This window comes from Lissotriton vulgaris, chromosome 8 (genome assembly GCF_964263255.1).
Source record: "Lissotriton vulgaris chromosome 8, aLisVul1.2, whole genome shotgun sequence".
Lineage (NCBI taxonomy): Eukaryota > Metazoa > Chordata > Amphibia > Caudata > Salamandridae > Lissotriton > Lissotriton vulgaris.
Genome location: NC_141696.1, coordinates 474,142,817 through 474,170,596, shown reverse-complemented (window position 1 = coordinate 474,170,596; position 27,780 = coordinate 474,142,817). Strand labels below are relative to the sequence as shown.

General features: G+C 43.9%; 1 protein-coding gene across 2 annotated transcripts in view; it reads right to left on the bottom strand.

The window, feature by feature from the left end:
* The window catches only part of CDKL5 (cyclin dependent kinase like 5), a 1,270,306-nt gene that overhangs the window by 792,414 nt on the left and 450,112 nt on the right, over positions 1–27,780 (bottom strand). For both annotated transcript variants that reach the window (XM_086934269.1, XM_086934270.1), the window contains exon 3: positions 358–580. In XM_086934269.1, the coding sequence (XP_086790395.1) occupies positions 358–421 (64 nt within the window). In that variant the 5' untranslated portion in view covers positions 422–580. The remainder of the gene's footprint in view (positions 1–357; positions 581–27,780) is intronic.

Sequence of the window (27,780 nt, the reverse complement as noted above, 5' to 3'; positions counted from 1 at the left end):
CATTATCACTAACCACCTTCCGAACACCTCAGTTCCATCCCATCAACCTGGAGCCATAAGGAGAACGCTCTCTTTCTGGAACACAAGTAAGCTATTAACATGACGAACTGATTATAAGACCATAATGCACTAGTTTTCCTACACAAGATGAACTGAAACTCAACACCCTGAAATGCTGGTGTGCCAGGTCCGTGCTTTACTACATAATTGAAATAGAAAAAGTTGAAAAACATGCATTTCCTTGATGCCTAGAAGGGTTCATTCTATTGATACCCACTGAGACAATTCATTCCTTAAAAAACAAATCAATATGCTTTATGTTTCAGTCAAAAACCCTATTCTTATGGAGTCACTTACCTTCACCAACAACCCCAAGGACCTCAAATTTATTCATCACATTACCAACGTTAGGAATCTTCATGAAGACAAATCCCTGCCGTGATGAACTCCACCAGGCATGGCAGAGGAAAGATGGTGTAGAAAATGCAAACAGCCAGATTTGAAGACTTAAATTTGGAAATCCACAGATGCAGATCGACGCAGCTTCATTTTTTTGTCTAAATCCCAATCATCGGGAATCCTGGGGAGAAAGGAATGATCCAGTTAATGCTGGCATAGCACAATTCATCTTAATGCAATTCAAGTGCATCAAAGACACAATCACATTCTTACGAAATACGTAATGTTCACATCCACTCTTGTGTAAAGTCTGAAGTTCTGCATTTGCATTACATGAGGTACCTTTAGCAAGGAAACACATTCAGCAAATAATATGAGCAATTGGGGAGATCAGATTTTAAGTTGGCACATATTTATCTTATTTGTGCTACTTATAAATGGCATAGTTATGACATCTACAAGAGACGTTTTCAAGTGCCAGTTGTAACCTAAATGCATAATCACTTTGCACCCCAATTTTCGAGACTATTCTAGATTCAATACGATTTAGTTTTCACAAACAAAATCGTAATAACAGAAATCAAATTATATATATATATATATTAATATATATCATACTGGGACTTTCGTTCTGCCCTTTTCATCCATTATGGTATGAAAAGGGCAGATATATTTTAGCATGGGACCAGTTTACGTAAAACTCCAAAAACAATTGGTGTGGTCACGGAGCTCCAAAAAGTAATAATCCAGACCAAACTTCTCAGCCATTACACCACCTTCAAAAAAATAAAGGAAGCTGCAGAAGTATTTTGACCTTGGTTAGGAACAGCCTGACTAACTAGGCACATCTAGCTACAGGACTCGGGTATGACTCCGCCTTTACCACCCAAAGCATCTCAGTGAAGAAAACAAAAAGTGATGAATGAAAGTTCTTGGATCAGCCTTAAGCACTGGTGAGAGCTCCTCCTAACCTGCCAACATTGTTTTACTTCTCTCTACCACCAAACTATATACAAGCAACCTGCCCTTTTCCTCTCAATATGACGTCAACTCACAGTCTGTTCTGGACTGCTCCTTTTAGAGCAGGAATACATCTATTAGTATTTTACGTGTAGTTGATTCTTGACTATATTAGCACAAACAAAAAAGATGAAATGCTAGCCCAAGCAATTACCTGCGTTTCAGACTAAAGAAAGCATTTTCCTCAATCACAGTTTGGTTTTCGCAGTGAGTTACCTTAGGTGGGATGAGAAGCCCCAGCTGCGGGTTCTGTAGCTGGCAGTTGCTAAACCCGAAGACAAGGCTCAGTAAGGTCAATGCTATACCATAGTGCAAAAACATGTAGGGAGGTCTATATTCTAGAGAACTTGCCCTAACAAAACGTTGTATTGGCGTTGTATGGTCAGATCAAGATTGATTTAAATAAGGTCGCACTCGCAGTCAGCAGCAGCACAGAAAAGCAAAATTCTACCCAAAGTACATGTTATTATTAGGAATGTCAAATGAATCACTATGGCTAAACTGTGCCTTACATAGACCATCGCTATGCAAGAAAAAGTTGAATAGCTGGATGTCAGAGAGAATTTAAGGGAGCATAGGCAGGCACATGTTGGGTTATATAACCAACATGCACCACTATATCATACTGCACAACAGTACAGAGCAACAATATGGATATATGTGGTGATCAGACATTTATATCCAAATATTCCAACAAAAGTACTTACCAATGGTTAAGGGTAATTCATGGAAATAGAAATGGCAAAGGGGAGCCTTGCGATGCCATAACTTCAACTACACTAGCCCCCAAAATAACAAGCATTTTCAATGCAATGGGTCTCGCATTTGCGAGAGTTTGAGCTATTTATATTGTAAATGATATTGCCTTTTATTTATGTTTTGGTTTTTGAAAACATAAATAAAAGCCATTGTCATTTACAATGCCAATATGTTCAACTCCCGTAAATGCGAGACCTATTGCATTGCAAATGCTTGTTGTTACCGAAAAGCCCTTTCTACAGCGCATACTGGCTCTTTTAACGTTACTCACAAAAACAAACAAATACAGGTACAGGTAAAGGACGAGATGGCTTCGTGTTACTAAAAACACAATGCTCCAGCACTGGAATTATAACCAACATAATGGCTGAACTTAAATCCCAATGGCAGGAGTCAGGAGGCCTCACAAGGAACATATTAACCTGTAATAAGATGCTACAATCTGTTGGAGGAATATGGTTAAAAACCAGTGTGCACACTGATGAGAGGCATGTGAGTCTAGGACAGTGTCTCCTATGAATGAGCAGTGCGGACCCTGAGTAACAGTCTCTTAATCATGCAGTTTTGCCATCTGCACTAGTCCTGTTATCATCAGCACTATTCTTATTGTTGCCATCGGCACTAGTCTTGTTGTCATTGGCACTAGTCTCATTGTTATCATCAGCTCTATTTTCATTGTTGTCATTAGTGTTGTCATCAGCACTAGTCTCATTGTTGTCATCAGCGCTATTCTCACTGTTCTTGTTAGAACTAGTCCCACTGTTATAATCAGAGCTATAGTCATTGTTATCATCAGTGCTATTCTCATTGTTGTCATGAGCACTAGTAACATTGTTATCATCCGAGCTATTTTCATTGTTATCATCACCACTAGTCCCATTGGTATCATCAGGGCTATTCTCATTGTTGTCATGAGCAAAAGTCCCATTATTATCATCAGTTCCATTCTCTTTGTTGGCATCAGCACTAGTCCCATTGTTATCATCAGTGCTATTCTCATTGTTGGCATTAGCACTAGTCCCATTGTAATCAGTGTTATTCTCGTTGTTGGCATCAGCACTATTCCCATTGGTATCATCAGCGCTATTCTCATTGTTGTCATGGGCACTAGTCCCATGGTTATCAGTGTTATTCTCATTGTTGGCATCAGCACTAGTCCCATTGCTATCATCAGTGCTATTTTAATTGTTGGCATCAGCACTAGTCCCACTGGATATCATCAGCGCTATTCTCATTGTTGTCATGGGCACTAGTCCCATGGTTATCAGTGCTATTCTCATTGCTGTCATGAGCAAAAGTCCCATTGATATCATCAGTTATATTCTCTTTGTTGGCATCAGCACTAGTCCCCATTGTTATAATCAGTGCTATTCTCACTGTTGGCATTGGCACTAGTCTCATTGTTATCATCAGTGTTATTCAAGTTGTTGGCATAGGGACTAGTCCCATTGGTATCATCAGCGCTATTCTAATTGTTGTCATGGGCACTAGTCCCATGGTTATCAGTGCTACTCTCATTGTTGGCATCTGCACTAGTCCCATTGGTATCATCAGCGCTATTCTCATTGTTGTCATGGGCACTAGTCCTATATGTATCATCAAGGCTATTCTCATTGGTGGCTTTGGCACTAGTTCCATTGGTATCATCAATGCTATTCTCATTGTTGACATCGGCACTAGTCCAATTGGTATCATCAGCACTATTCTCATTGTTGTCATGGGCACTAGTCCCATGGTTATCAACAGTGCTATTCTCATTGTTGTCATGGGCACTAGTCCCATTGGTATCATCAGTGCTATTCTCTTTGTTGGCATCGGCACTAGTCCCATTGGTATCATCAGCGCTATTCTCATTGTTGTCATGGGCACTAGTCCCATGGTTATCACCAGTGCTATTCTCATTGTTGGCATCGGCACTAGTTCCATTGTTGGCATCGGCACTATTCCCATGGTTGCCATCAGTGCTATTCTCATTGTTGGCATCGGCACTAGTCCCATTGTTGTCATCAGTGCTATTCTCATTGTTGGCATCAGCACTAGTCCCATTGTTATCATCAGTGCTATTCTCATTGTTTTTTTTATTTTATTTTTAAAACCTTTATTTTGTAAAGGAAGATACAGTTACAGACCTACAACCACGGAGGCTGGTCAGTTAAACAAATCAATATCAACATCAGAATACACAGCTCTTCAGCCGACAACCCAGGGGTCCGGCAGCGAGATCTCATGATCCTGTAAAAGCATGTGGTATAAATAGGATTAGAGAAAGGTTTCACATTTTATATTTTATAAATAAAACCAACAAACGAAACACAAAGAAGGTCGAGGCATTACTGTGTAGTAGATCGGCTGTCCCTTATGGCAGTGGGGGACGGGTAGAAAAAGTGCAACAATGTGAAGGAGGAGAAATACTGGAGAGGGGAAGGGGGGCTCAGGGACAAAACCATAGAACACAGTCAACAAAAGCCAAGAATCGGGAACGCACAGTCAAGGGAGGAGAAGCGGATCTGGAACATCGGTGAATGGGGGGGTGCAAATCTCTCCACGGTACGAATTCCATTGATTCCAGACCCTACCCCATTTCTTAGGTCTGCCACGGGAGACATACACAGTCTTTCCCCTAAACATGGACCAGTCCATGTTTTCTTTCCATGCTAGGAGTGACGGTGGCCTTTGAGAACCCCACAGTCGAGCTATATCTCGCTTAGCAATCATATTACCTAATGTAACCCATTGAGTTTGAGCAACATTGCAATCAGTCGGCTCCCAAACATTCAATAAGCAGCCTCTGGCCTCAGGCAACAACACAACACCCGTCACCTCACCCATAACCACATGCACTCGGTGCTAGAACACCGCCACTTCCGGACATTCCCAGAGGATATGTAAAAAAGTAGCTAACATTCCACATCCACGCCTACACAACCCATCCACAGAGTAACCCATATGCATCAGCCGTGGACCCGTGACATATACCCGGTGTAATATCTTAAGTTGCACCAGCCTGAGGCGTGCCGGAATTGCGACCTCTTTGGGGGAGGATATCGCCGCCTGCCAGTCTTCATCATCCAATTCCAGCCCGTCACTGGTCCAGGCATTCCGCAATTGTAAAAGGAGGTCCGATCGATCGTTGATCAGCTTCTTATAAATAAGAGATATGGTGCTGTCGGGACGTACCCGTCAAGAACTCTATCCTCAAGAGGAGAGGACTCAGGGATCGTAGTACCAGCCGGGAAAACCGAGTTAAGCGCATGACTGATTTGAAGGTAACGATAATGTTCCCTGTCACTCAGTTTATACTCCCGCTGAAGTTCCTCGAAGGTCTTGACTCTGTCTTTAGCCCAGAGGTTGCCCACTTTACTAATGCCAATGAGGTCCCATCTGTCGAAACCCTTCGACGACCACAGGCCACCCAGTGCCTCCGCGGCGTACAAAGGGGTCGATTTAGTCAGTTTATCTGCCCAACCTGTAGCAGCGGTCGCACTTCCCCAGATTCGTACCGCAACCGCAGTAGGGCCGGTTAGGTGCTTTCGATCGGCTCTAGAATAGAGCGCTCTATTATAGTCGCCCCCGGGCAGTTGCCATCTGTCCATCTCGAACGCGGAATTCGGGACAGGGCCGTACATAGCGTGGTTCACAGCACTCAACTGGGAAGCCCAGTAGTAGCGCTTGATGTCAGGTAACGCGATACCCCCGTCGTACCAGGGCAGAGTCAATTTTGCCAATGCGATACGCGGTCGCCCGCCCCACATCAACTTCCTTTGCAAGCTCTCGATCCCACGGAAATAGCTGGCAGGTACCAAATCAAGTGTATTCTGAATGGCATACAGAAAGCGGGGGAGAGACATCATTTTAAACAAGGCCGCCCTTCCCAAAGGGGAGAGTGGCAAGCCACACCACGCCGCAACGTCCGACCGAAGCCGGGAGAGCGGAGGCAGCAAATTCCGCTCATAGCGGGCCTTGGGATCCAGTGAGATGTAGATCCCCAAGTATTTAAAGCCGACTCTAGAGACCGGTATCGGGCAAATGCGGGGGAGAGGGGGCACCTCGTCCGTGAGTGGATAAATACAGGACTTGGCCCAGTTAATGACCAAACCGGAGTTCCTCCCAAAAGAACGTAGCACATCAAACAGGACCCCCAATGATTTACGGGGGGAGGTAAGATATAGCAATATATCGTCGGCATAGAGCGATATCCGGTCCTCGAAGTCGGGCGACCATCGGATGCCCTTAAGCGAAGGTTCCCAACGGAGCCACGCGGCCAGGGGCTCAAGGGCAAGCGCAAAGAGGAGTGGCGACAGGGGGCAACCCTGTCTCGTACCGAGTCCGAGGGTGAAGGGTTCCGAAGCCCTGCCATTAACCACCACCTGCGCCAATGGCTGCTTGTACAGAAGCTTAGTCCACCCAATAAATTTAGGGCCGAAACCAAACTTAGCAAGGGCTGCCCATAAATATGGCCACTCCACCATATCGAAGGCCATCGAGGTATCAAGTGAAACCAAGATGGCCGGCTCCTTAAGAGACCCCTCCCTTGCCAAGACGCCATGAAGGCGTAGAAGATTAAGCGCGGTATTACGATGGTGTATAAATCCAGACTGGTCAGTGTGGATCAAGTCAGCAATCACCGTAAGCAGCCGATTTGCCAAAAGTTTTGCGAGAATTTTGGGTTCAACATTCAAAAGCGAAAGCGGCCGATACGATGAGCAATGATCACGGGGCTTGCCATCCTTATGAATGACTACAATGGATGCCAGTCTCTGATCCCGAGGAAGAGATCCGAGATCTCGCGATGACAGGAACATCCGACGAAAATACGGCGCCATTTTGTCGGGGCATAGTTTGTACAATTCCACTGGTATGCCATTCGGGCCTGAGGCCTTCCCGGAGCGAAGTGAACGGATAGCGAGCGCTACTTCATCGGTGGAAAAATCTGCCTCCATAAGCTCCTTGTCCGAGTCCGACAGGCTAGGCAAGGCGATATCCCGAAGTAATAAATGTGAATCCTCCTCCGGCCTATCAGAGACCGGCGCATAAACCGCCTGAAAGTGCTGGGCAAAGACCTGGACTATATCAATCGGGTCCACAACACGTGTACCATCCATCCGTTCAACAACAGGCTCCACCCGATTCAATCTATCCCTCTTATCCAACCAGGCAATCAACTTTCCCGCCTTATCCCCAACATCATACAAACGCCCCTGTTGCTCACAATGCATCGCCTGAGCCGCGTCAGTGACCAGCGCCTTATAGTCAGACTGTTTCAGGGCCAAAGAGTGCAGCACCTCAGCGGTGACTCCAGACTCCATCTGCATCTCTAACTCAGTGATTTCATTCTCCAGGTCCACCACCGCAGCATTCTTACGCTTCCTCTCGCTGGCAATGAGGGACAGGGTTTGACCGCGAATCACTGGTTTATATGCCTCCCACAATGTAACAGGGGAGGATACCGATCCCTCATTCTCAGCGAAATAGTAGTCCATACACTTCACCACCTCCAACCTAATCTTGGGGTTACGGAGGTGCCAGGGGTTGATCGGAGCGACCCGTCCCTCGGCACCCAGCTGTATGTCCACTGTAAGCCAAAGCGGAGAGTGGTCAGAGATCCCCCTGGCCAAATGTCTGATTTCTCTCACAGAGACCATCTGCACCGCTGGTACAAGAATATAGTCCAATCTCAAGAGACTCCCGTGGGCTCCCGAGTAGAAAGTATATTGGAGCTGTCCAGGGTGCAGTTGCCTCCAACAATCAACTAGACCAAACGTGTCCAGGAGACTCCTGAGCCAAAGCTGTGCCGCGGGCAGAGTTCTGGGGGGGCTACGATCTTCATCTCCACTAACTACAGAATTAAAGTCGCCACCCACTACCAGTATGCCGTCAGGGAGCCCCAGGATCACATTACCCAAATCCGCAAATGTAGTGGTTTGCAGGCCAGGGGGAACATACACAGACAAAATGGAGATCGTCTTCCCCTCCCACCGACCCGTAATAGCCGCATAGCGGCCCCTGTCATCCAACACTACGTCATCTATCTCCAGGGGGAGGGAGGCTCTAACCAGGACCCCCACCCCTCTCGATCCAGAGGTAAAGCCAGAGTGAGCCACCAGGCGGAAGCCCCGTCTGTTCAGCGCATGGTATGTGTTACCAACCAAATGTGTCTCCTGGAGTAAGATCACATCTGGGGCACATCGTTTCAAGTATTGCAAAACGATCCCCCGTTTTATCCTATCACCAAGACCGTTTACGTTCCAACTCAGCACCCTAAGCTCCCCACCCCCCATCCCGGCATTGGGCATTCCGCCCCCCCCCCCGCCCCGGAACAAGCACACAGGATAAGAGCCAAAACATACCACAGCCTCGAGCGAAACAAAAAGGAAAAGACCCCCCCACCACTCCCAAAGAACCCCGAAAAACACACACCCCCACCCTGCACCCCTGCGTTAGACCAAAAAGCCACCCCAACTTGCAGTGTGCCTGTCGCCCCATTAAACTAACCTACAAGAAGAGAGAAAAAGTCCCCAGAGGAGGAAGAAGAGGCCCGATTCCCCCCACCCCCGGGTATCAACATTGTAAAGCAAATCAATCACAGAGCCCCTGCTATAAGTCCAAGGAAATTGGCTCGCAGATGCAGACTCACTACTCCTGTTCAGCCAGGCCCCCTTCAGCACCTCTCGAACTCTCGCTGCTGGTGCGGTTTGATGGCAATGTGTCCAACCAGTCACTGACCACTTCGGGCGATCAAAGAAAAACGCTTGCTCCTCATATTCGATCCTCAGGCGGGCCGGAAAAAGCATGGAATACTTCAGTCCCATATCCCTGAGTCGTCTCTTCACCCCAGTAAATCCCATGCGTTGTTTCTGCACCGCCTGCGTAAAGTCTGGATAGAAACTAATGGAGGCATTGTCAAACTTAGTGGGACCTGTAGTACGTGAGGCTTGCAGGATAGCGTCCCGGTCACGAAAATTAAACATTCTAGCGATGATAGGCCTTGGTGAAGCCCCCAGCTTGGGCTTCCCACCGGGGACTCTATGAGCTCGCTCCACCGTGAAAAAGTTACTGAGACCCTTAGGCATAAGATGTTTCAGGACCAGATCCTCCACCAGAAGGTCCGTAGATACATCCGCAGAGGTCTCCGGAACCCCCAAGATGCAGACGTTATTGCGCCTGGCCCGGCTCTCTAAATCCTCCAGCCGGCGGGCAAACAGGTCGTTGGAGGTCCGGAGGGTGCGAACCTCAGCCTGAAGGTCCGAGACATCAGTAGTCAAGCTCGCAGTTTTAATATCCAGGGACTTGACCCGCTCATTTGTTTTACCCAAGTCCGCCCTAATAAGATTGACCTCGATCGCCACCGTGTCGATCTTCGCAGCAAGGGTTTCGTATTGTTGGCCCATAGTCGTGCGAACACTGGTGATGGCGCCCATGATGTCCTTCAATGTCGGCTCCTCCGTTATAGGAGGACCATCTCCGGTCCCCTCAAGAGCCTTGCTCGCTCCGCCTGGGGACCCTTTTGGGCGAGTGTAGCGCTCTATGGTCTGGGTTTGAAGAACTCTACCACGATGAGTGCCCTTGGTGTTCCGTTTCTCGGTATCCGCTTTGCCCGCCATGGTGAGCAATGAGCTCCGACGGAACCGGTGGGATCTGTTCAAAATGGTCCCGCTCTCGGTGGCCCTCAAGGGCAAGAGGGCTAAAATCCGAAGCACACGTAGGAACTGCCGCAGGAACCGGACAGTCGTGTAGAGCGGGCGTAGATCACCATCAACAATGACCAAAAGCGAAACCGAAAGTACCACAGGGGCTGCGGGCGTGTCACACTAGCCGTTGTTGTTCAACTGCCACCTGGGTGCCTCGGAGACTCAGGTCCGGGGTTGGTCTACGATGTAGGCCACAAACTTCAGGGTGCAGTAAGTCCGGTTCTCGGCGGCCAAATTGTTTTCTGAAAAAAGTTCTCCGAATCAGCAGGGCATCAGCACAAAGTACCCGTCATTCAAATCAGGATTTGTGGCAGGATAGATGCGGGAGGCGAAGAGGGTCTCGGGAGCCCTTTGCTCACGCGTCCATCTTGGAACCGCGCGAAGCTCCTCCCCCGCTATTCTCATTGTTGGCATTGTCACCAGTCCCATTGTTATCATCAGTGCTATTCTCATGGTTGGCATCGGCACTAGTCCCATTGTTATCATCAGTGCTATCCTCATTGTTGGCATCGGCACTAGTCCCATTGTTATCATCAGTGTTATCCTCATTCTTGTCATGGGCACTAGTCCCATTGTTATCATCAGTGCTATTCTCATTGTTGGCATCGGCACTAGTCCCATTGGTATCATCAGCGCTATTCTCATTGTTGGCATCGGCACTAGTCCTATTGTTATCATCAGTGCTATTCTCATTGTTGGCATCAGCACTAGTCCCATTGTTATCATCAGTGCTACTCTCATTGTTCGCATCTGCACTAGTCCCATTGGTATCATCAGCGCTATTCTCATTGTTGTCATGGGCACTAGTCCCATTGGTATCATACGTGCTATTCTCATTGTTGGCATCGGCACTAGTCCCATTGGTATCATCAGTGCTATTGTCATTGTTGGCATCGGCACTAGTCCCATTGGTATCATCACTGCTATTCTCATTGTTGGCATCGACACTAGTCCCATTGTTATCTTCAGCGCTATTCTCATTGTCATGGGCACTAGTCCCATGGTTATCAGTGCTATTCTCATTATTGGCATCGGCACTAGTCCCATTGTTATCATCAGTGCTATTCTCATTATTGGCATCGGCACTAGTCCCATTGTTATCATCAGCGCTATTCTCATTGTTGTCATGGGCACTAGTCCAATGGTTATCGGTGCTATTCTCATTGTTGGCATCGGCACTAGTCCCGTTGTTATCATCAGGGCTATTCTCAATATTGGCATCAGCAGTAGTCCAATTGTTATCATCAGCGCTATTCTCATTCTTGGCATCGGCACTAGTCCTATTGTTATCATCAGTGCTATTCTCATTGTTGGCATCAGCACTAGTCCCATTGTTATCATCAGTGGTATTCTAATTGTTGTCAGGAGCACTAGTCCCATTGGTATCATCAGTGCTATTTTAATTGTCATCAGCACTAGTCCCATTGCTGTCATCAAGATTACTCCCATTCACTTAGAACAGGTCTTGAAAATACTGAAATGTGGTGCCTGTTGCGGTTACTGTTGTCTTCCTGCAGATTTTGAAAAGCCCTTGCTGTTGACTTTACTTAAAGAACAGATCTGCCTTCCGAAGAATCGGACACAGTTTGGGTATCTGCTACAGGTGATTCTGGAAGGAAGCCAGGCGCTGACCAAATGAACCTCCATGGGTGACAATGTATATGCTACGAATGTTGTCTGCTGTGAAGCTTAACCATTTCACCGTCTGCCAACCACATAAAAATAGGTAGACTTTATTTTATAAACATCGCTATCCTGGGAGGTGTGAAAGTGGCGCCGAACAAAACACGACTTCTTTCATTTAGTTGCTTCCCTGAGAAATGGATCCAGAAAAAAAATAACAAGCCCGCGAGTGGTGCACGCGCAAGTTCCACTGCGAACCATATGGTTTCGATTATCGCACCCGTGTCTGGGCACTATAATTGAAACCACATGACGGCCGGTGCGCGTAATAGACACCAATAGTCCATGAGCGGAGCAATGCGCCCGCCTTTGGCCTAGTGCGTGCTCTCTTGGTAAAAAATACGCATGCAAAGCCCAATAGCATGCCACAAAAGGAAAAGCACACGCTCGTGCGTGTGCCATTCCTAGGTCAGCTTCTGAAACCCCATTTTTACCTACTAAATGTCATGCGCTGCGCATTGCAACGCTAGGCGTGAGACCTAAAAATGAATGTGAAGTGAAAGGTTAGTTGAAAAGAATGTTATTTTAATGTTAGATCTTTGGAGGTGTTTAGCGGCTTTATTTCACTGGCATGTCACGCGTGAATCATTTTCTAATGTTCCTCGACCGAGCATTCAGTAAATTAGAAATGTAATCCAATGGAAAGCCTGGCCTCAGTTTCTTCCTTAACAATAATTAATCAACACCTGAACATAAAAGGAGGGCCCATGGTTGCCTGCACCTCGTAGACAGAATATTAGAAATATTTTTACATCCATAGAAGGAATGTGCATGAACACAGCATAACCAATAAAACCCTTCTTCTGAACAACAGGCAACCTATTTGCATTCACTGTTTGTAACCAAAGGATAAGATCCAGAATTTGAACCTCGCTGCTTTCAGAAAACATGTTTCTGTTTTAAAAAGTATATTTTTCGTGCACAATAATACATAACATGTTATATGGAGATTAAAGGCGTTTTGGGGGGCACAGTGACGTTTAAAAGCCTCTCGGCCTTCGGACACGTGGTTTACTTTGTTACAAGAATCCCTCGATGGCATTATTGAACCACTATACACAGTAACCCACTACAGCCAGATTCATCATTGTCCCGTTTTGCGAGTCCTTAATAGCGATTATTAAGGAATCGCTATTAAGGACTTGCAAAACGGGATTCATGTAGGAATCGCAAACTAAATTGCGATTCCTACAGCTTCCTTATTTGCGATTAGCAAATTGCAAATAAGGATGCGATTTCAAGGGTGCCAGGGGTGTCCAAAGGACACCCTGTAGCACCCCTGAAATGAAAATGTAGACTGATGTTTCGCACACACATGTCCAAAGGACATGTGTGTGTGTAACATACAACTTAGAAAAATGCACTAAAGTGCATTTTTCTACGTTTTCGATATTTACCACAAAGTCAGACTTCGCGGTAAATAGCGGCCAAAAATTGCGAATTCGCAAATAAAAAATGGTTAATGAATTGCATTTAAGGAATCTCAAATAGAGATTCCTTAAATGAAATTCCTCGCAATTTAGCGATTTTGCTATTAGCGATTTTTGCATTTGGGATGATGAATCCCAAATGCAAAAATTGTGCTCGCAAAGGGCCAGATCCTGAGAATCTGGCCCTTTGCAAGCGCAATTTTCAATGATGAATCTGGCTGTATGTATCTTCTAATCCAGTGCTTTCCAAACTCGAGCCGATTTTTGGTGAGTCGCAAAAGTTCAATCAATGAATAAAGAGGTCTCAGAGGAAGAAAAGTAAAGCGAATTATGTGGCAATCTTGCTGGGGTACATACGTGTGAAAGGAAAGGCTGTGGGATGCCATTTTTTCTTAACACACAACAAAAAGTAAATACATGTTAATTAACAGTACACACTCAGCAGTTATGAAAGCAAATATAAAGCACATTTTTGTATAATTCTGAATTGTGATAGAAACAAAGATTTGAATTGGATCACAACAAATCAAGGCCCTTGATGCACGCATACTGGTAGGTGGGTTGCAAAAGTTTGTCGTACTAAAAAGGGGGTTATTGTTTTAAATAGTGTGGGAAGCCCTGCTCTAATCCTACTGTATACATACATCTAAGCCTCGCTTTGCTCATCTTTAAAAAAAAAATTAAATGTTTAGAAATAGGCATGCCGCCCATATTGTCACATTAAGAAACTGACCACTTGCTTTCACAAATAGTCAACCATTGAGTATGTAATTAAATATCTACTCAACTAAAACCTGCCATTAGCTGGTGAGAGCTCCCAGCTCCGCTCGTCGGGGCACCTCAAAGTTTTCTTTACTGTTTCCTAGTGTCTGGTTTTCTGTTTATCTTATATAACAGTACGATGGTAGGTGATACATGAATCAAACATTTGTAAGTTGCTACGGCAAGATCACCTGTTATGGTATTGCCTAAACTAGAAGGAAAATTGACATGTAATTAAACTACAACCTAGCAATGCTCATTAGATTTTCATGTTATCTGATAGGCCATAACTGCTCTGTCAAGATATGTCATATGTAAAATGTATCAACCAATCAACACCTTCCTACCTGCATCACTGATTATGCAATTATGTGGTTGCTTTCTCTTTGTACTTACTTGCTAAAAAAACAATAACAATTATTTGAAAGGAAAAAAACCTGCAATTAGGGCGCCTGGTGCAGATTTGGAGATTTGCAGATCAGTGGAGTGGTGTGGCTCACTGGTTAGAGGCGGCATACCCGGAAGCAGAGGTCGGCCCGGGACCAGGGTTCGATTCCCGACGCGGCAGGGTCTTGGGCCATGGTCAGGGACTCGATAATTCTCGCCTCGGTGCCTACTCCAACCATGGGTCACACTCAGCAACTCTGGGCAATAGCTTGCTTAATCTCTACTAACGGCCCCATCAGATCCGGGGATGCTTGTCTTCACCTTGGAGATGCCCAGGAGGGACCATCTCACAGGGAAAGCCAGGATGGGTTCCCCAGCGGTATACAGCGCTGGGACGCCCCTTTGCTGGGGCAGCTGTGCGCTTTACAAGTATACAACATTTAACATTTTAACATTTCGTATAGTTGCACGGATGCAGGGGAACTTGCCCCAATTTTTGCACAGAATGACCAATGCATAACTGACATTTGCACAGGGAAGTAGCCTCCACTGGTGCAGCAGGCGCAGTAGCATCAGCGGCAAGGGACCCCTGATTATTGCTGTATTTTCGAAATCAAATAGCATTCAAGGGGGACATTCCTTCCTTGCACTAAGGCACATGACAAACTGGCTATGCTACTGCACGTGCACCACCCATGCTCCGTGACAACTCATGCAAGCAGTACATTTATGTTCAGTAGGCCATCGACAAGTGTCCTCGCGTCAGACATTTAAATGCTCCTAAGTGAGAGATGTGTGGGCGGGAAGAAACAGTTGTCTTAATCTCAAATGGGATTTTCTTTACAGAAAAAAGCTGGAGTCAGATCTTGCTTCAAACGAAAGGGTTGTTTTTTCCCTGTGTTTGATCCTTCCCTGTCCAATAATTACTGGTGTGTCATCTGTCATGCATTATTTCCTATGCAGATCCACACGAACGGAAAGAGTGGCAGATTTTAATGGGTCCCTAAGCAGCTAAAGCAACGTAAAAAGGCTGAAACCTTCCTGGAACCCCGCGTTCAGCCACAGCCAGTGCGATCTTGTGTCGAGCACGACCAGATATATGCTGAAATAATTGTCGTGCAACACATATTTAAACCTTCACGCAGCGCCGTGCATCCCCGCATACAGCAGCAGCGCGTACAATAACAGTGCCTATTTTGGGATTCATCTTGTGGAAGGAGCTTTTGTTTTACGTTTTTAAAGCTTTTTAGAGCATTTCTCCCCAGGGTCTTTTTCAGGAGCAGAAAATAGAATAGGTTGATACAATGCCTGGATGTGTTATTAGTTCCAACCATCGAATTTATAAAACGTGTTACAACACAACCGCGGAAAAGAGACATTTAGCGTTGCCTGCAACTAAAGGACCCCAATGTTATAGGAACTTCCTTTTGCTGTGTTCTGTTATGGAACAGCTTGTTAGGGGGCAGGGGTGAAGGCTGCGGAGTCGAGATACTAATAGAATGAACCCACAGAGGTAATATGATGTTTACAGCGTGGTCTCGCGGTCGGTGACGGTGGGTGTGAGACCGCGGAAGGGTGTTGAGGATTTGAGACATGTTATATATAACAATGATATTCGTTGGCAGTGTTCCAACAAAACCTCTGCACGTTGCAGGCCAATGGATGTAGGCTAGTATGTGTGTCATGCTGGCGTCTTCAATAAACATATTTGAACCATAAACCAAACATTACGAGTCTCTTATTTTTCGGTTTAATAAAACGAAATAAATATATATTATTCACATCATGGATCAGAACACATCATAAAACAGTCTCAATTACCACAATACTGGTAATCTAATATGAGAATGATTCACAATTGCTGAACTTCAAAACATGTCGGGTACAGTAATTGTTTTTTCTATACAATGACTGATTTCAATACCGGATATTTGTAGTTCAAAATATTCTTTATTCTTTTCTCTTCATCTTTAACCCTTTCCGTGCTGATGACGGAACCGCTCCGTCATCAGCCACGGTGGCGCTGTGCTGATGACGAAGCGGTTCCGTCATGGCCTGCCTGACGCGGGGTCTCTGATTTTGCGCCTGCGAGTCGCGTTCTATTAAGCGGGCGGGGTCATGACGGAACCGCTCCGTCATGAGCACAGCTCAACCGCGGCTGGTGACGGAGCGGTTCCATCACCAGCATGGGCGCGCCGCGCGCCCCGCCCGCCCCCTTAGCGCTGCGGCGGAATAGCCGCCGCAGCGATGCGGTTAAAAAAACCACGTCGTAGCCAACGAGTTTCGTCCTTTCTCAGACTTCTTCAGGGCTCCAAGTTGTAAAGTAGATACAGGATCCTAGTGGTCCATTCAATAAGCAAAGATGTCTTCAACCATTGGTTTGTTCTATCTTCCAAATTTGTTGTGCTCATCAACCTCTTGCGTAATATTTGTGTTAAATAGAGAAATGAAATCTTCTGTCTGGTAGCAGAAAATAGGATCCGTATGTCCCAAAAGCTTACGTTTCGCTCGTGTTGCCACTGCACGGGACAGAAGATTTCATATCTCTATTTAACACAAATATTACGCAATTTGAAAACTTGTTTTCAATTTGGAGTAGAGAAGGGTTGTGCTCCAGGTTCTTTGCACCATATGTACTTTACTTTCAGCCCAACTATTTTTGATGTTAAGTGCAGTACTGTTTACCTCGACCCTTCTTTCTTGTATCTTTAAATATATATTATGTACAGACATGAACTCTGCGTTAGCTCTCTTAAGCCAGAACAGGGTTTCAAGTGGAAGTCAAATGTGGTACAACCCACAGGACAGATATTTGAAGGTGAAAGGGTTATTTGTACCTGTTTATGGCAGCAGAGACTGGTCAGCTGTTGTGTGAGTTATTGTGGAGATGATTTGCAGTACAGCATCTGCTTCTTTTAGTACAGAGTTTGTCTTCGGGGTCTACACCTGTGGGTCATGTAGGAAGCTTTTGCGTGAGACCTGTGACACTGCCATGGCCCCCACACATATGGGCAGGCAACTGGTGTGCCGATAGCTTCTCTGTCAGGACTACCGTCACGTGTCATAGGAGCATCCTCCGCGGGACTTTGGAGCAAGGGCTCATGGCAACTGTCCTAAAGTGGGCTGACCCTGGCTGCCCGTGCCCTACCTTGATGAGGCGAGGTGGAAGATGATTTCTGCAGGGTGGGGGTATCTATGGACTCGGGACAGAACTGAGACAGGAAGCGACAGAGGAGGAAAGATGTGGGAAGATGTGTCTGCTTGCAGTCACAACAGAAGACGAGGGTCCGAAGAGGAGGCAGTGGAGTGCTTCTCAAGTGGCTGTGCTGGGCTGGTGACACACAGTGTGGTGGGGGCGCCCATGCACCTGTCGACATGCCTTTTTCAAATCACTGGTCGCATTGGTATTTGTGCGTTGTCAACCAAGATCTTGGACTCTGCAGCATCCTACTATGTCTTGCAAAATATTATGACTTTTGGGAGACCAGTGAAATGGTGGATGCTTGATCCCAGCCAAGTTTATGCCAGTGCCCCAAAAGACTGGCGTTCTTTTGTTCAGAAAACCTCTCAGAAGTGCTAATACAGAATATACAAAAAGATTTGACAACTGGCACTCTTGCATGGCCTTGGAGCTGAACCAGAGAAGCGACAATTGCAGCTTCTTCTTTGAAATAATATAGAGCACTGTCTTATCATGCTATTCTGAGCCAAACATCGGTGGCTTCCTCAAGATGTGGCTCATAATGCTGAGCATGGAATCCTGTTTTAGCTCACTCTTCATCTCTGATAATGGCACACTCAAGTTATGCAGGTACTGGGTCTGTGGAGTGGGCACACAACGAAAACTGAAAAAACACACCACCACGTGTATACCATGCTTTCCTCTGTTGGTGCCCTGCATGTTCATCTGTCTGCACACATTCTGGGATAGCAACTCTTCTTGCTTCTGCCAATTGCATGTCTTCTCATCACCCCACAAGCTTGCCCGTAAAGAACCTGTGCCCTGTCTTCATCAAGGTTCATGTACACTGCTTTTTATATAAAGCCCTGTTTTGGCCTTGGAAATGCCACTGGCCTATGCCCAGAGTTCTCACCTTGATAGAAGGAAAGTCGAGGCCTCTCAGTGGGGCAGCAACAGCTGGGCATCAACACGTTTCAGGAGCTGTATGGTAGCCTGAATGCAGAGACGCGAGTCAAGAGCAAGGCTTGAGACAACAATCACAGCACAGGCAGAAACTACGTCCTGTAGGTGAATGGTGCCGGGGTAGCACCTCTATATGTGTTGTGTTGGTGAAAGTTGGCGGTTTAGACCATAGGAATACACAAGTCAATGCAATATTTGTGTACGCAGGGAGTGAACTGGGTTGCGTGTGTGGGTTTTAATAAGATCTGTGTTAGTGCTGGAGGAGTGAGTGATACGGTGCCTATTGTGAGGGTGTATGCTTCGCTGAATGGCTCTCTTATTCACTTCAGTGGTCAATACAGAGTGTCGCATGAGTGGGCGTCACAGTGGATCTCCGTGCAGCAATTCCAGGGGCCATTTGGTTGGCGAGTGGGCAACACACCAGGTCAGCATGATCAGGAAGGGTAAAAGGCTAATACACTCCTGATAGTTCTCAGCCATTCTTGGCTGCTGGTGGCAGCTCTTGGACTCAGAAGCTACTTCTCAGTACCCAGAGGTTGCTGTTTGCTCACCACAACCAGCGAAGTCGTAATCCCTAACTAATGAGCACATACTTCCCAACTCATTCATTCACAAATTTGATAAAGCATTCCCACTCATGTTCACTCAATGACACACCCACTCACATTCACTGACCCAATAACTCATCCCATGCATCAACTGACTCACACATCTATACAGTCCCACAAAAACAAAATTATCTCTCAACAGACACGCACTTGTGCTAACAAGAGCCAGGTCTACTGTTTTAACAAAGGTTGTTTCCATAGTGTTTCTGAATATTCTTTTTCTCCGCCTAGCTTTAACTAACTGGTACTCCTCCCAGACAGGAACCCCATGTAGTTTACAAAAATAATAAAACGACTTTAACCTGCTCTCCCCCATAATCTATTGGGCATAATCCATCCAGGAATTTTCTTTAACCGGATTGACAGGGTCCAGTTTGCACAGGCTTTTGCTGAATCGAGCTTCAAAAGCTGAAATTGATCCTCTCTCCATATTGCTCGGTAAGTGTCAGGCGTTTCTAACTTAATTTGGGATTGAGAGATAGAGCTGTTTTTTTTTCTTTGTAAAGTCTGCTTAAATCCAATGAAGGCGACCACTATGATAGATATTTCCATATATAACAGAGTAATAGCTTCACTATTTAGAGGATTTCAGGGAGAACAAAGTGAAGCTAACATACCGGCTAAACATGGCTTGTGTTAGCCGGTTTGAGATGGCCGGGTGACTTGCGATCGGTAATAAATGGGCTTGCATTAGCTGCACTATAGGCTTGCAAGTAGCGCACCCATTGCGCACCCTTGCTTCGTCCACCTTAACAGGAAGCTAAGCAGCAGTCCTGTATGCAATAGCATAGATACTATAGTCTTGTAAATCATGTTCATTATTATATTTCTTTCTTTCAAAGTACACTACATCTACTTTCATACATTACTCGTTGGGTTCCATGAGAGTTATGAAACTGCAATAGTCACTAAAGGAATCAGTACAAAAGTCGTTAGTCATATTGCCATTCTATATTGTTTTAAACACACTATTCTTAATCAACGGGTGCTTGGTTTAAGGCAATGATTAAGCATGTTCACGAGCTTAGTGGTGCTCGAGAGGGTTTTGTGACGGAAAGCATTCTTTGCCCCACATTTGTTAGGCACACATATGCTTTTACCTCGCGTGCCAATGCTGTGCATTATTAGTCTAACTAAGGTAAGTTTAAATATATATTGTGTTGAAATAAACCAGTTCTCTTAATTTTTATCCATCCCACTGCCTGTACGCAGACAATCTACCCAGTAATAGCAATCGTGCAGCTACAAAAAGCAGACGTACTCCATCCTACCTCTGGAGCAATGTTTGGTGCACATTTAGACTAGAAAATACCATTCCGAACATTTATGAAAACCCAGAAAGTTCCAGTTTGTTGGTGGCTCCAACATTTCCAATGGCCTTCTCTATGACCAGAGACAATCAATCCCTTTACCAAACATATTGATGGCAGAAAACATGGCCAATTGTAGGATTTCGAAGAGCCACAAGTGTCCAGAATTCCGAATTCTGTAATTACGGATCTTTAATTTCCAGTCAAAAAGATACATACTTAAGCCCAACGTTTTGTGAAGCAGGTACCATATACTCAACACTACATCAAACAAAACTAACATTTTATTTCAGTGCAGTCCACCTATCTGTTTTCATCGTCTGCATACTTCGATAATCACTTTTATTCAATTCATTAAATATATTTTGCTTCACCTCGGAAACATCTTAATGAGTATGCCCATCAATAATATTTGAATGAAGGCAGTATATAGCCATCTTTAATCAATGTAGGGTACCGATGTACTAAACAAAGCCGGAGGGGCTTGCTGTAGAAAGATCACTATTACAACATGATCATCGTTATAAAGTAATTTTACCACCCATCTTTACTATTGAGACCAAGCCATAGTTTGTATAAATTACATTTTACATGACCCCATCATTACATTTATAAGTATCTGGAACAGCAACCCTCAAGTCTCTAATTGTTGTATGCTCTAGTGGTAACATACTATGGAAACTCCTAATAAGTGTTCGCAGGAATGGTTTACTTATGGCATGACTTTGTCAATACAGCTATATTTTTTGATAGATACGTCTCTAGAAATGTGCCTAACCAACATAATGTTATATAGCAGTGAGCTGCAATCTGTTTTCTATTTTGCTTTCCAAGGTAAATTATCTTTAAGAACTACTTTTAGGGTTCTTCAACATATGAGGAGACTTTTAAAAATCACATACCTAGAAGCTGTTCTAAATGAAATGAACTGCAGGTCATCCATTCAGTTTGTTTATCTCACACACTTGAATTGTCCATAATATTATCACAGTAACTCAGCCCAATTAAGTCTTAAATAAGAGTCAATGAATAGAGAAAAATAAGCATGTTGCAGCTAAAAGCTGAACCCAGAGAATAGCTAAGAAAGAGTTACTGGACATTGGTGCAGGACATGTCCACATGGTACTGACAGTAAGAGAAAGACAAAAATCACAGCCTTTTCCCACTGCCTACTGACCACAACCGCAAGCAAATTCGAGACAATTGTTAGAATTAACCAACATTTTTATTTGAGGCACGTTATGATTGTATTCTAAGATTAGTTACTAATAAATGTTATACAAATTCAAAAGTTTCAGAAAAAACTTCGGTTGAAGAGGTGTTTTGCTAAAATCTAAAAACAGTGACACTTCTGAATTATTATAAGCAATGCAGCCATAAAGTCTTCTCAAAGTACAGTTCATTTGAAAAACATAAAAAATTGAATACATTTCCTCAATAGGAACACAAATAAAGCCAAACTCAAATATAAGCGTGTGCATCATTCTTCTTACACCCTTTCATTCAACTGCAAAGGCCTCTTAGGCATGTATACCTGTGGTCACAAACATCCTGACTCTCTTCAAACAGACATGCTACCCTGATCCCCCAAACCACATGAAGGTGTTGTTACACACAGACATCATACAAACAACACATAAATGCCTGTACTCACTAGAAGCTTTCAATAAGATGCTGAACACTCAGTTATTGTATCAGTACATTCCTGCATGCCTATAGCTAGATCCACACACTTCCACGAACACTCGGTTATTCACAAGTCATGACTGGCAATACGTGAATACGTTTCCTAATATATTAAACCTATCACATCAATAGTTCTTTGGAGAGTTTATATTGTTACAGACGTTCTTAAAGGAGAGAAATATATTTTCGGGGGTCTCTAAATTGGTAATATATCACTTTACAGCACAGAAGACCATACCAAGTCTGATAAATGATTAAGAGCTTTGTTTGAATTAGTTAAGTCACTTGACCCATTTCCTCTGCTTTGCTTTCGCCAGAGAAGCAGATGAATGTGAGATTACGCATATCATTAACTTTATGGCATGTCTTGGTGACTTGGCCACAAAACATCTAAAATGCAAATAAAATACAAATATTCAGAGAAAATTCACATAGAAATTATACAAAACATAAAAGACTGTGCCCTATTGCCACTTTTAATAATTATTGAGCAGAATATTTTGGTACTCCATTCATACTACTTACCGTATTCGTAAATGATTTTGTGAACCAGCTCCTATATATTTATTTTACCTTTATCTGGTAAGACACAGTACAGAAGTCTACCACATGGTAATTACAAAGTATGTTTATATATATTTTTTTTAAATAATAAATACTCTATAACAATAATTCTATGAGATTAAAATTGCATTATATATAAACTGAGGCATCAACTAACGAGGTTAAAGTCTATAGATTTGTACCATTAAACGGTTCTGATGATCAGAATACCAAGTGTGTAACTCAAGACCCCTAATTCAGAGGCCACTGCTCACTCATAGGGAGGATAATTTACTGGACTGTCCAGTGCAAACTACTGAGGACATGGTAAAACTATGTCTCTGGTTTGGTGATTCTATGGGTTCCTTTTTCTAGATTTGGCAGAAGATGCATTTCTCCTATATTTTCAGATTATCTCAAGAATCAAAACCTAGGGCTCAAAATACCGGACAATCAAATTAAAATGATAATCACTGCTTCCCATCACCTCTTCATCAATTTCGTCTCCTCTAAAGAGAAGTTTATTGTGAAACAAGAACTACTATACATTCCTTTACTTAATCCGATGAAATACCAATCAACACATACAATATGTTGAACATGCTGTCACCTGGAAGAGAAGTCCACACTACCATCCCTTGATCAACACACTCTTCTGTCACAAACATTTGGAAACTAAATCTCTGAAGCGTTGCATCACATTCTGACACTGAGTCCTGTTTCTATATAATTTACTCTTTTTTGATTCTTTAATGAGATAAACTGTGATCCTTCACCACAAAACGGCAATATACATTTTCAAACACCCTTTTTTAATTTAATGTTTAGTTCTGTTCAGTAATTTGATAAACATAATGTAGCATAATATCCCTGTATTTGGAGACACTGTTACCACACTAACAGCCATATTTCTGTACTTTACAGCTTCTCCTGCACGTTTCCACCCCAATCACCAAGTGTACATATTCCAACCACATAATGTAAGCATTCACACAGTGTAGGTTTAACAACTTGCCTCTTCTCCTAGCGGCTCACATATATATATGGGTTATTTCGGGGACTATAATCCGAAGGGGGTTTGTAAATACACGCACCATATTTAGATACTTCACATCCTCAGCCTGGTAGCGCACACTTTTTCTGGAAATAACACAAGTTAGAACATTGGAATGTTGGGAGTTCCATTGAAAACAATGGAGTGCTCTGGGCTTATAATGGCTGGTATAAGCCTGGAGCTCCAACATTCCAATGTTTCTTTGTTCACAGTTCTGGCTGTAAACAAAGGCTTCAGAGAGCCTGAGGGGATTCCAATCCCCTCACGCTTCCAAAAGGCTTTTTTTTTTTTTTTAGAACATTCTGTCCTCTAGTGACAGAATGTTCTAATAGCCTTATAGCCCTTCGTAGATGGGCTATACCGCTATTAAAGTCCCTCTCCCTTGTTAAAGGCCCTCCCCATTCGGCTCGGGGCCTTTAACGCTGGTGAGGGCCTTTAATATCCGGTATAGCCCTCTACGGCAGGCTATAAGGCTATATTAGAAAATTCTGTCCTCTAGTGACAGAATGTTCTAATAGCCTTATAGCCCTTCGTAGATGGGCTATACCGCTATTAAAGTTCCTCTCCCTTGTTAAAGGCCCTCGCCTTCGACTCGGGCCTTTTACGCTGGAGAGGGCCTTTAATAGCTATTATAGCCCTCTACGGCGGGCTATAAGGTTATAATATGGCAGGGTTAGATACATTTGGTGTCGTTAATTTGAATTACTTTGAATCTAGATTTCCTAGACACCTCAGCCACATGCAATTTTGATCTATCCTAGTTTTTATCTTCCATTTCTCCTCCCATGTTCCACAACCTTGTACACTTCTTTCTCTAAGAAGTTATAGAGGAGAGCTGGAGGATGCCAGCAATACGCCAGGCAGATTCAATATCAGTTGCATCCCAGAGTCCAAAATGAATAATGCAATCATAGCCCGTCATTATCCAATTGTGTTGTTACCATTTTGCAGGTGAACCTGGCAGTTTCAGTCCAAAACTCCACCAATTAGTATTCCGTCACTGTTAGCTTTGTTAAAATGTAAAATCTGATTCTCTCGTTTTTTAATCAAGGTATGCCTCATCCATTTTTCATCTCTGCCCTGCTTCCAGCCCGCCCTATCCTTGAGACCGCATCTGTATAAACATGAGTAAAGAATCTAGATTGGGGCATTGTAGGCTGTGTAAACATGCAGAGTCAGCGCAAAAGAACAGCTGGTGTCTGCTTGAGGGTTTTCAGACAATGGTAAAGCCTTAAATAAAGTTAACCCAGATAGCATATTTTGTCGTGCAGCTTCAGGACGCGACAATTGCACACCGCACCAAGGCTGTCGATTCTTACTGTTACCTTGTTTGTCTGTTTTTCCCAAAGCTCTATTTACCACTGGGCGTCCCTTGTTTGTGAGCTTTTACTATAAAGACCCATGTAACCATCGTTCAGTTTGCTTTCTCCTTGAGTAGCTCTATGGTGCTTGTCGGAAGAGGCCCCATTCATGAATGCTAATAAATTACCTCTGGTTTGTACTTCGCTCCAGTGTCGATTCCTCCTTACTTGTTAAGAACTCGTGGACTAAAGGGTGACCCTGCACCAGTAGATTATTAATAATCTACTTCCACAGCTTCACAAAAGTATGGAGATGTCCTGTCATGTACAAATGTCCTTACAACATCAAATGTGTGATCTAGCCACAGGCTTGGTGTTTAGGAGTTACATCAGTTTTGCACATTTAGGCAGGCCCCAAAAAGGTAGATGAGGAGTGTACATGTCAACCGTTTGGCTTTCTTCATGTAACGTTCCTGTCACTGTCTAGCAACTGCTATCAATTTGCGTAAGGTCACAAGCAGGACAATTTACTTAGCAGTTTTCCCAATATGTTCAACTACCCCTTTAAAGGCAAGCAACCTAAATCTAAATGCCATTTGTCCATGGCCATAATAAACAAAAATTGGGGTCAGGATAGTACCTGTAAAGTCCCCCTTTCAATAGACCATTGTGCAGAGTAAATACAGTCTGTCCAAATATTAGCTTTGAAGTTAGCATAAAATAGAAAGATCCAGACTTTTATTTGTGCCCTGAAACATAGGCTTACAAGTTCACCTGTAAACAGGACGATCCATGAGAATCAAACGCCTTATCTATGCCCAATGTGTACTGTAATGAAGTGTGGCCTTCCCTAGAAGTCAATGATATCAGATGAAAAAGACTTCGGAGCATTAGCTGAAGTACAAAAACGTAAAGCCATTCTGATCAGGGTGTATGAACGATTCCAACAGCAACAATATTCAGTTGACCAAGACTTCACCCAAAATGTTATGGTCAAGGCTAAGTAATGAGAGAAGACTATAAGACCCTCTCAAACGGCTCTTCCAAGGCTTGAACAACACTACTATTACTGATTTACTTGCCTTATGTAAGAGTGATCAGCTCCTTCACTTCACTGTATAAGGTCATCAATCTGGGACAAACTGAGATTTGAGTAGATCATAAAAATGCTAGAGGGCAGTTGTCCAAAATTATTCCTGCCCATTTATCCTGTAGCCTCTTCCATTTCTGAAACTGTTGGGGTAAAATTCAGTGCATCTGCATGCTGCTTTAACAGGGAATCAAAACATAGCCTTTCCAGATATTCTGTGTTTTTGTCTAGATGTAGGGATGGAGGCAGAATATTTAGAAAAGTACAGTAATCTCTAAAGATGTGATTCATTTTTCGCTGTGTGGGTACTGTGTTGGGTCTCTAAGTGCTCACCAGCGGAAACAATGAAATCTTCTCTGGGCTTTCTACAGAGTAAAATCATGTTCATAATTCAGCCATTTGACAGTGATTGGCCTTGGGCACACCCTTGGAGGGCAGAGGTTACTGGTGCTGTGTAATCACTCTCTACCAAGAAAGATTTTGTGAGGCCCAGTCATACTTTCAGTCATACACCCAGTTTTACTTGACCATTTCTCCAGATACAACTTAACTCTCTGAATTTCCATTTATTCTTGAGGGCCAACTATCCTGATGTTAGTTCTGCTGGAACTTCCTTCTGGATCCCTAGCCCAATATTGAATGAAACTGACATAATCCTACAATTTTAACATTTGAATATTGAAATTTTCTACATCAGGCTTTAACATCAATCAACAGGAACTGCTTTGTTTTGCACACTATAGCAGCATCTTGTGATGATCAGCTTGGAATAATTCCACATCTATTGCCACACTGTCTATTATGGGCTGAGAGCCAGTCATAGCAGGCTCTACCAGCCATTAAAGGCCTGTTCCAGCGTTAAAGGCCTGAGCCAAAGAGGTGGGCCTTTATCAAGGGTGCAGGCCTTTAATGGCTGGTAGAGCCCACTATGGAGGGTTCTAAGGCTATTAGAACATTCTGCCCCTAGAGGGAAGAAAGTTCTAATTTGTAAAACATAGGCCTCACGAAGTCTGAGGGGGTTGAAATCCACTCATGCTCCGGGAGGCATTTGTTCACAGCTGTTGCTGTGAACAAACATTGGAAAATTGATGCCCCAGGCTTGTACCATCAATTAGAAAATATTATATTTAAAATATTCGATTCAATATCAGTTGCATCCCAGAGTCCAAAATGAATAATGCAATCATAGCCCGTAATTATCCAATTGTGTTGTTACCATTTAGCAGGTGAACCTGGCAGTTTCAGAGTTTCAGTCCAAAACTCCACCAATTAGTATTCCGTCACTGTTAGCTTTGTTAAAATGTAAAATCTGATTCTCTCGTTTTTTAATCAAGCTATGCCTCATCCATTTTTCATCTCTGCCCTGCTTCCAGCCCGGCCCTATCCTTGAGACCGCATCTGTATAAACATGAGTAAAGAATCTAGATTGGGGCATTGTAGGCTGTGTAAACATGCAGAGTCAGCGCAAAAGAACAGCTGGTGTCTGCTTGAGGGTTTTCAGACAATGGTAAAGCCTTAAATAAAGTTAACCCAGATAGCATATCTTGTTGTGCAGCTTCAGGACCCGACCATTGCACACCGCACCAAGGCTGTCGATTCTTACTGTTACCTCGTTTGTGTGTTTTTCCCAAAGCTCTATTTACCACTTGGCGTCCCTTGTTTGTGAGCTTTTACTATAGAGACCCATGTAACCATCGTTCAGTATGCTTTCTCCTTGAGTAGCTCTATGGTGCTTGTCAGATGAGGCCCCATTCATGAATGCTAATAAATGACCTCTGGTTTGTACTTCGCTCCAGTGTCGATTCCTCCTTACTTGTTAAAAACTCGTGGACTAAAGGGTGACCCTGCACCAGTAGATTATTAATAATCTACTTCCACAGCTTCACAAAAGTATGGAGGTGTCCTGTCATGTACAA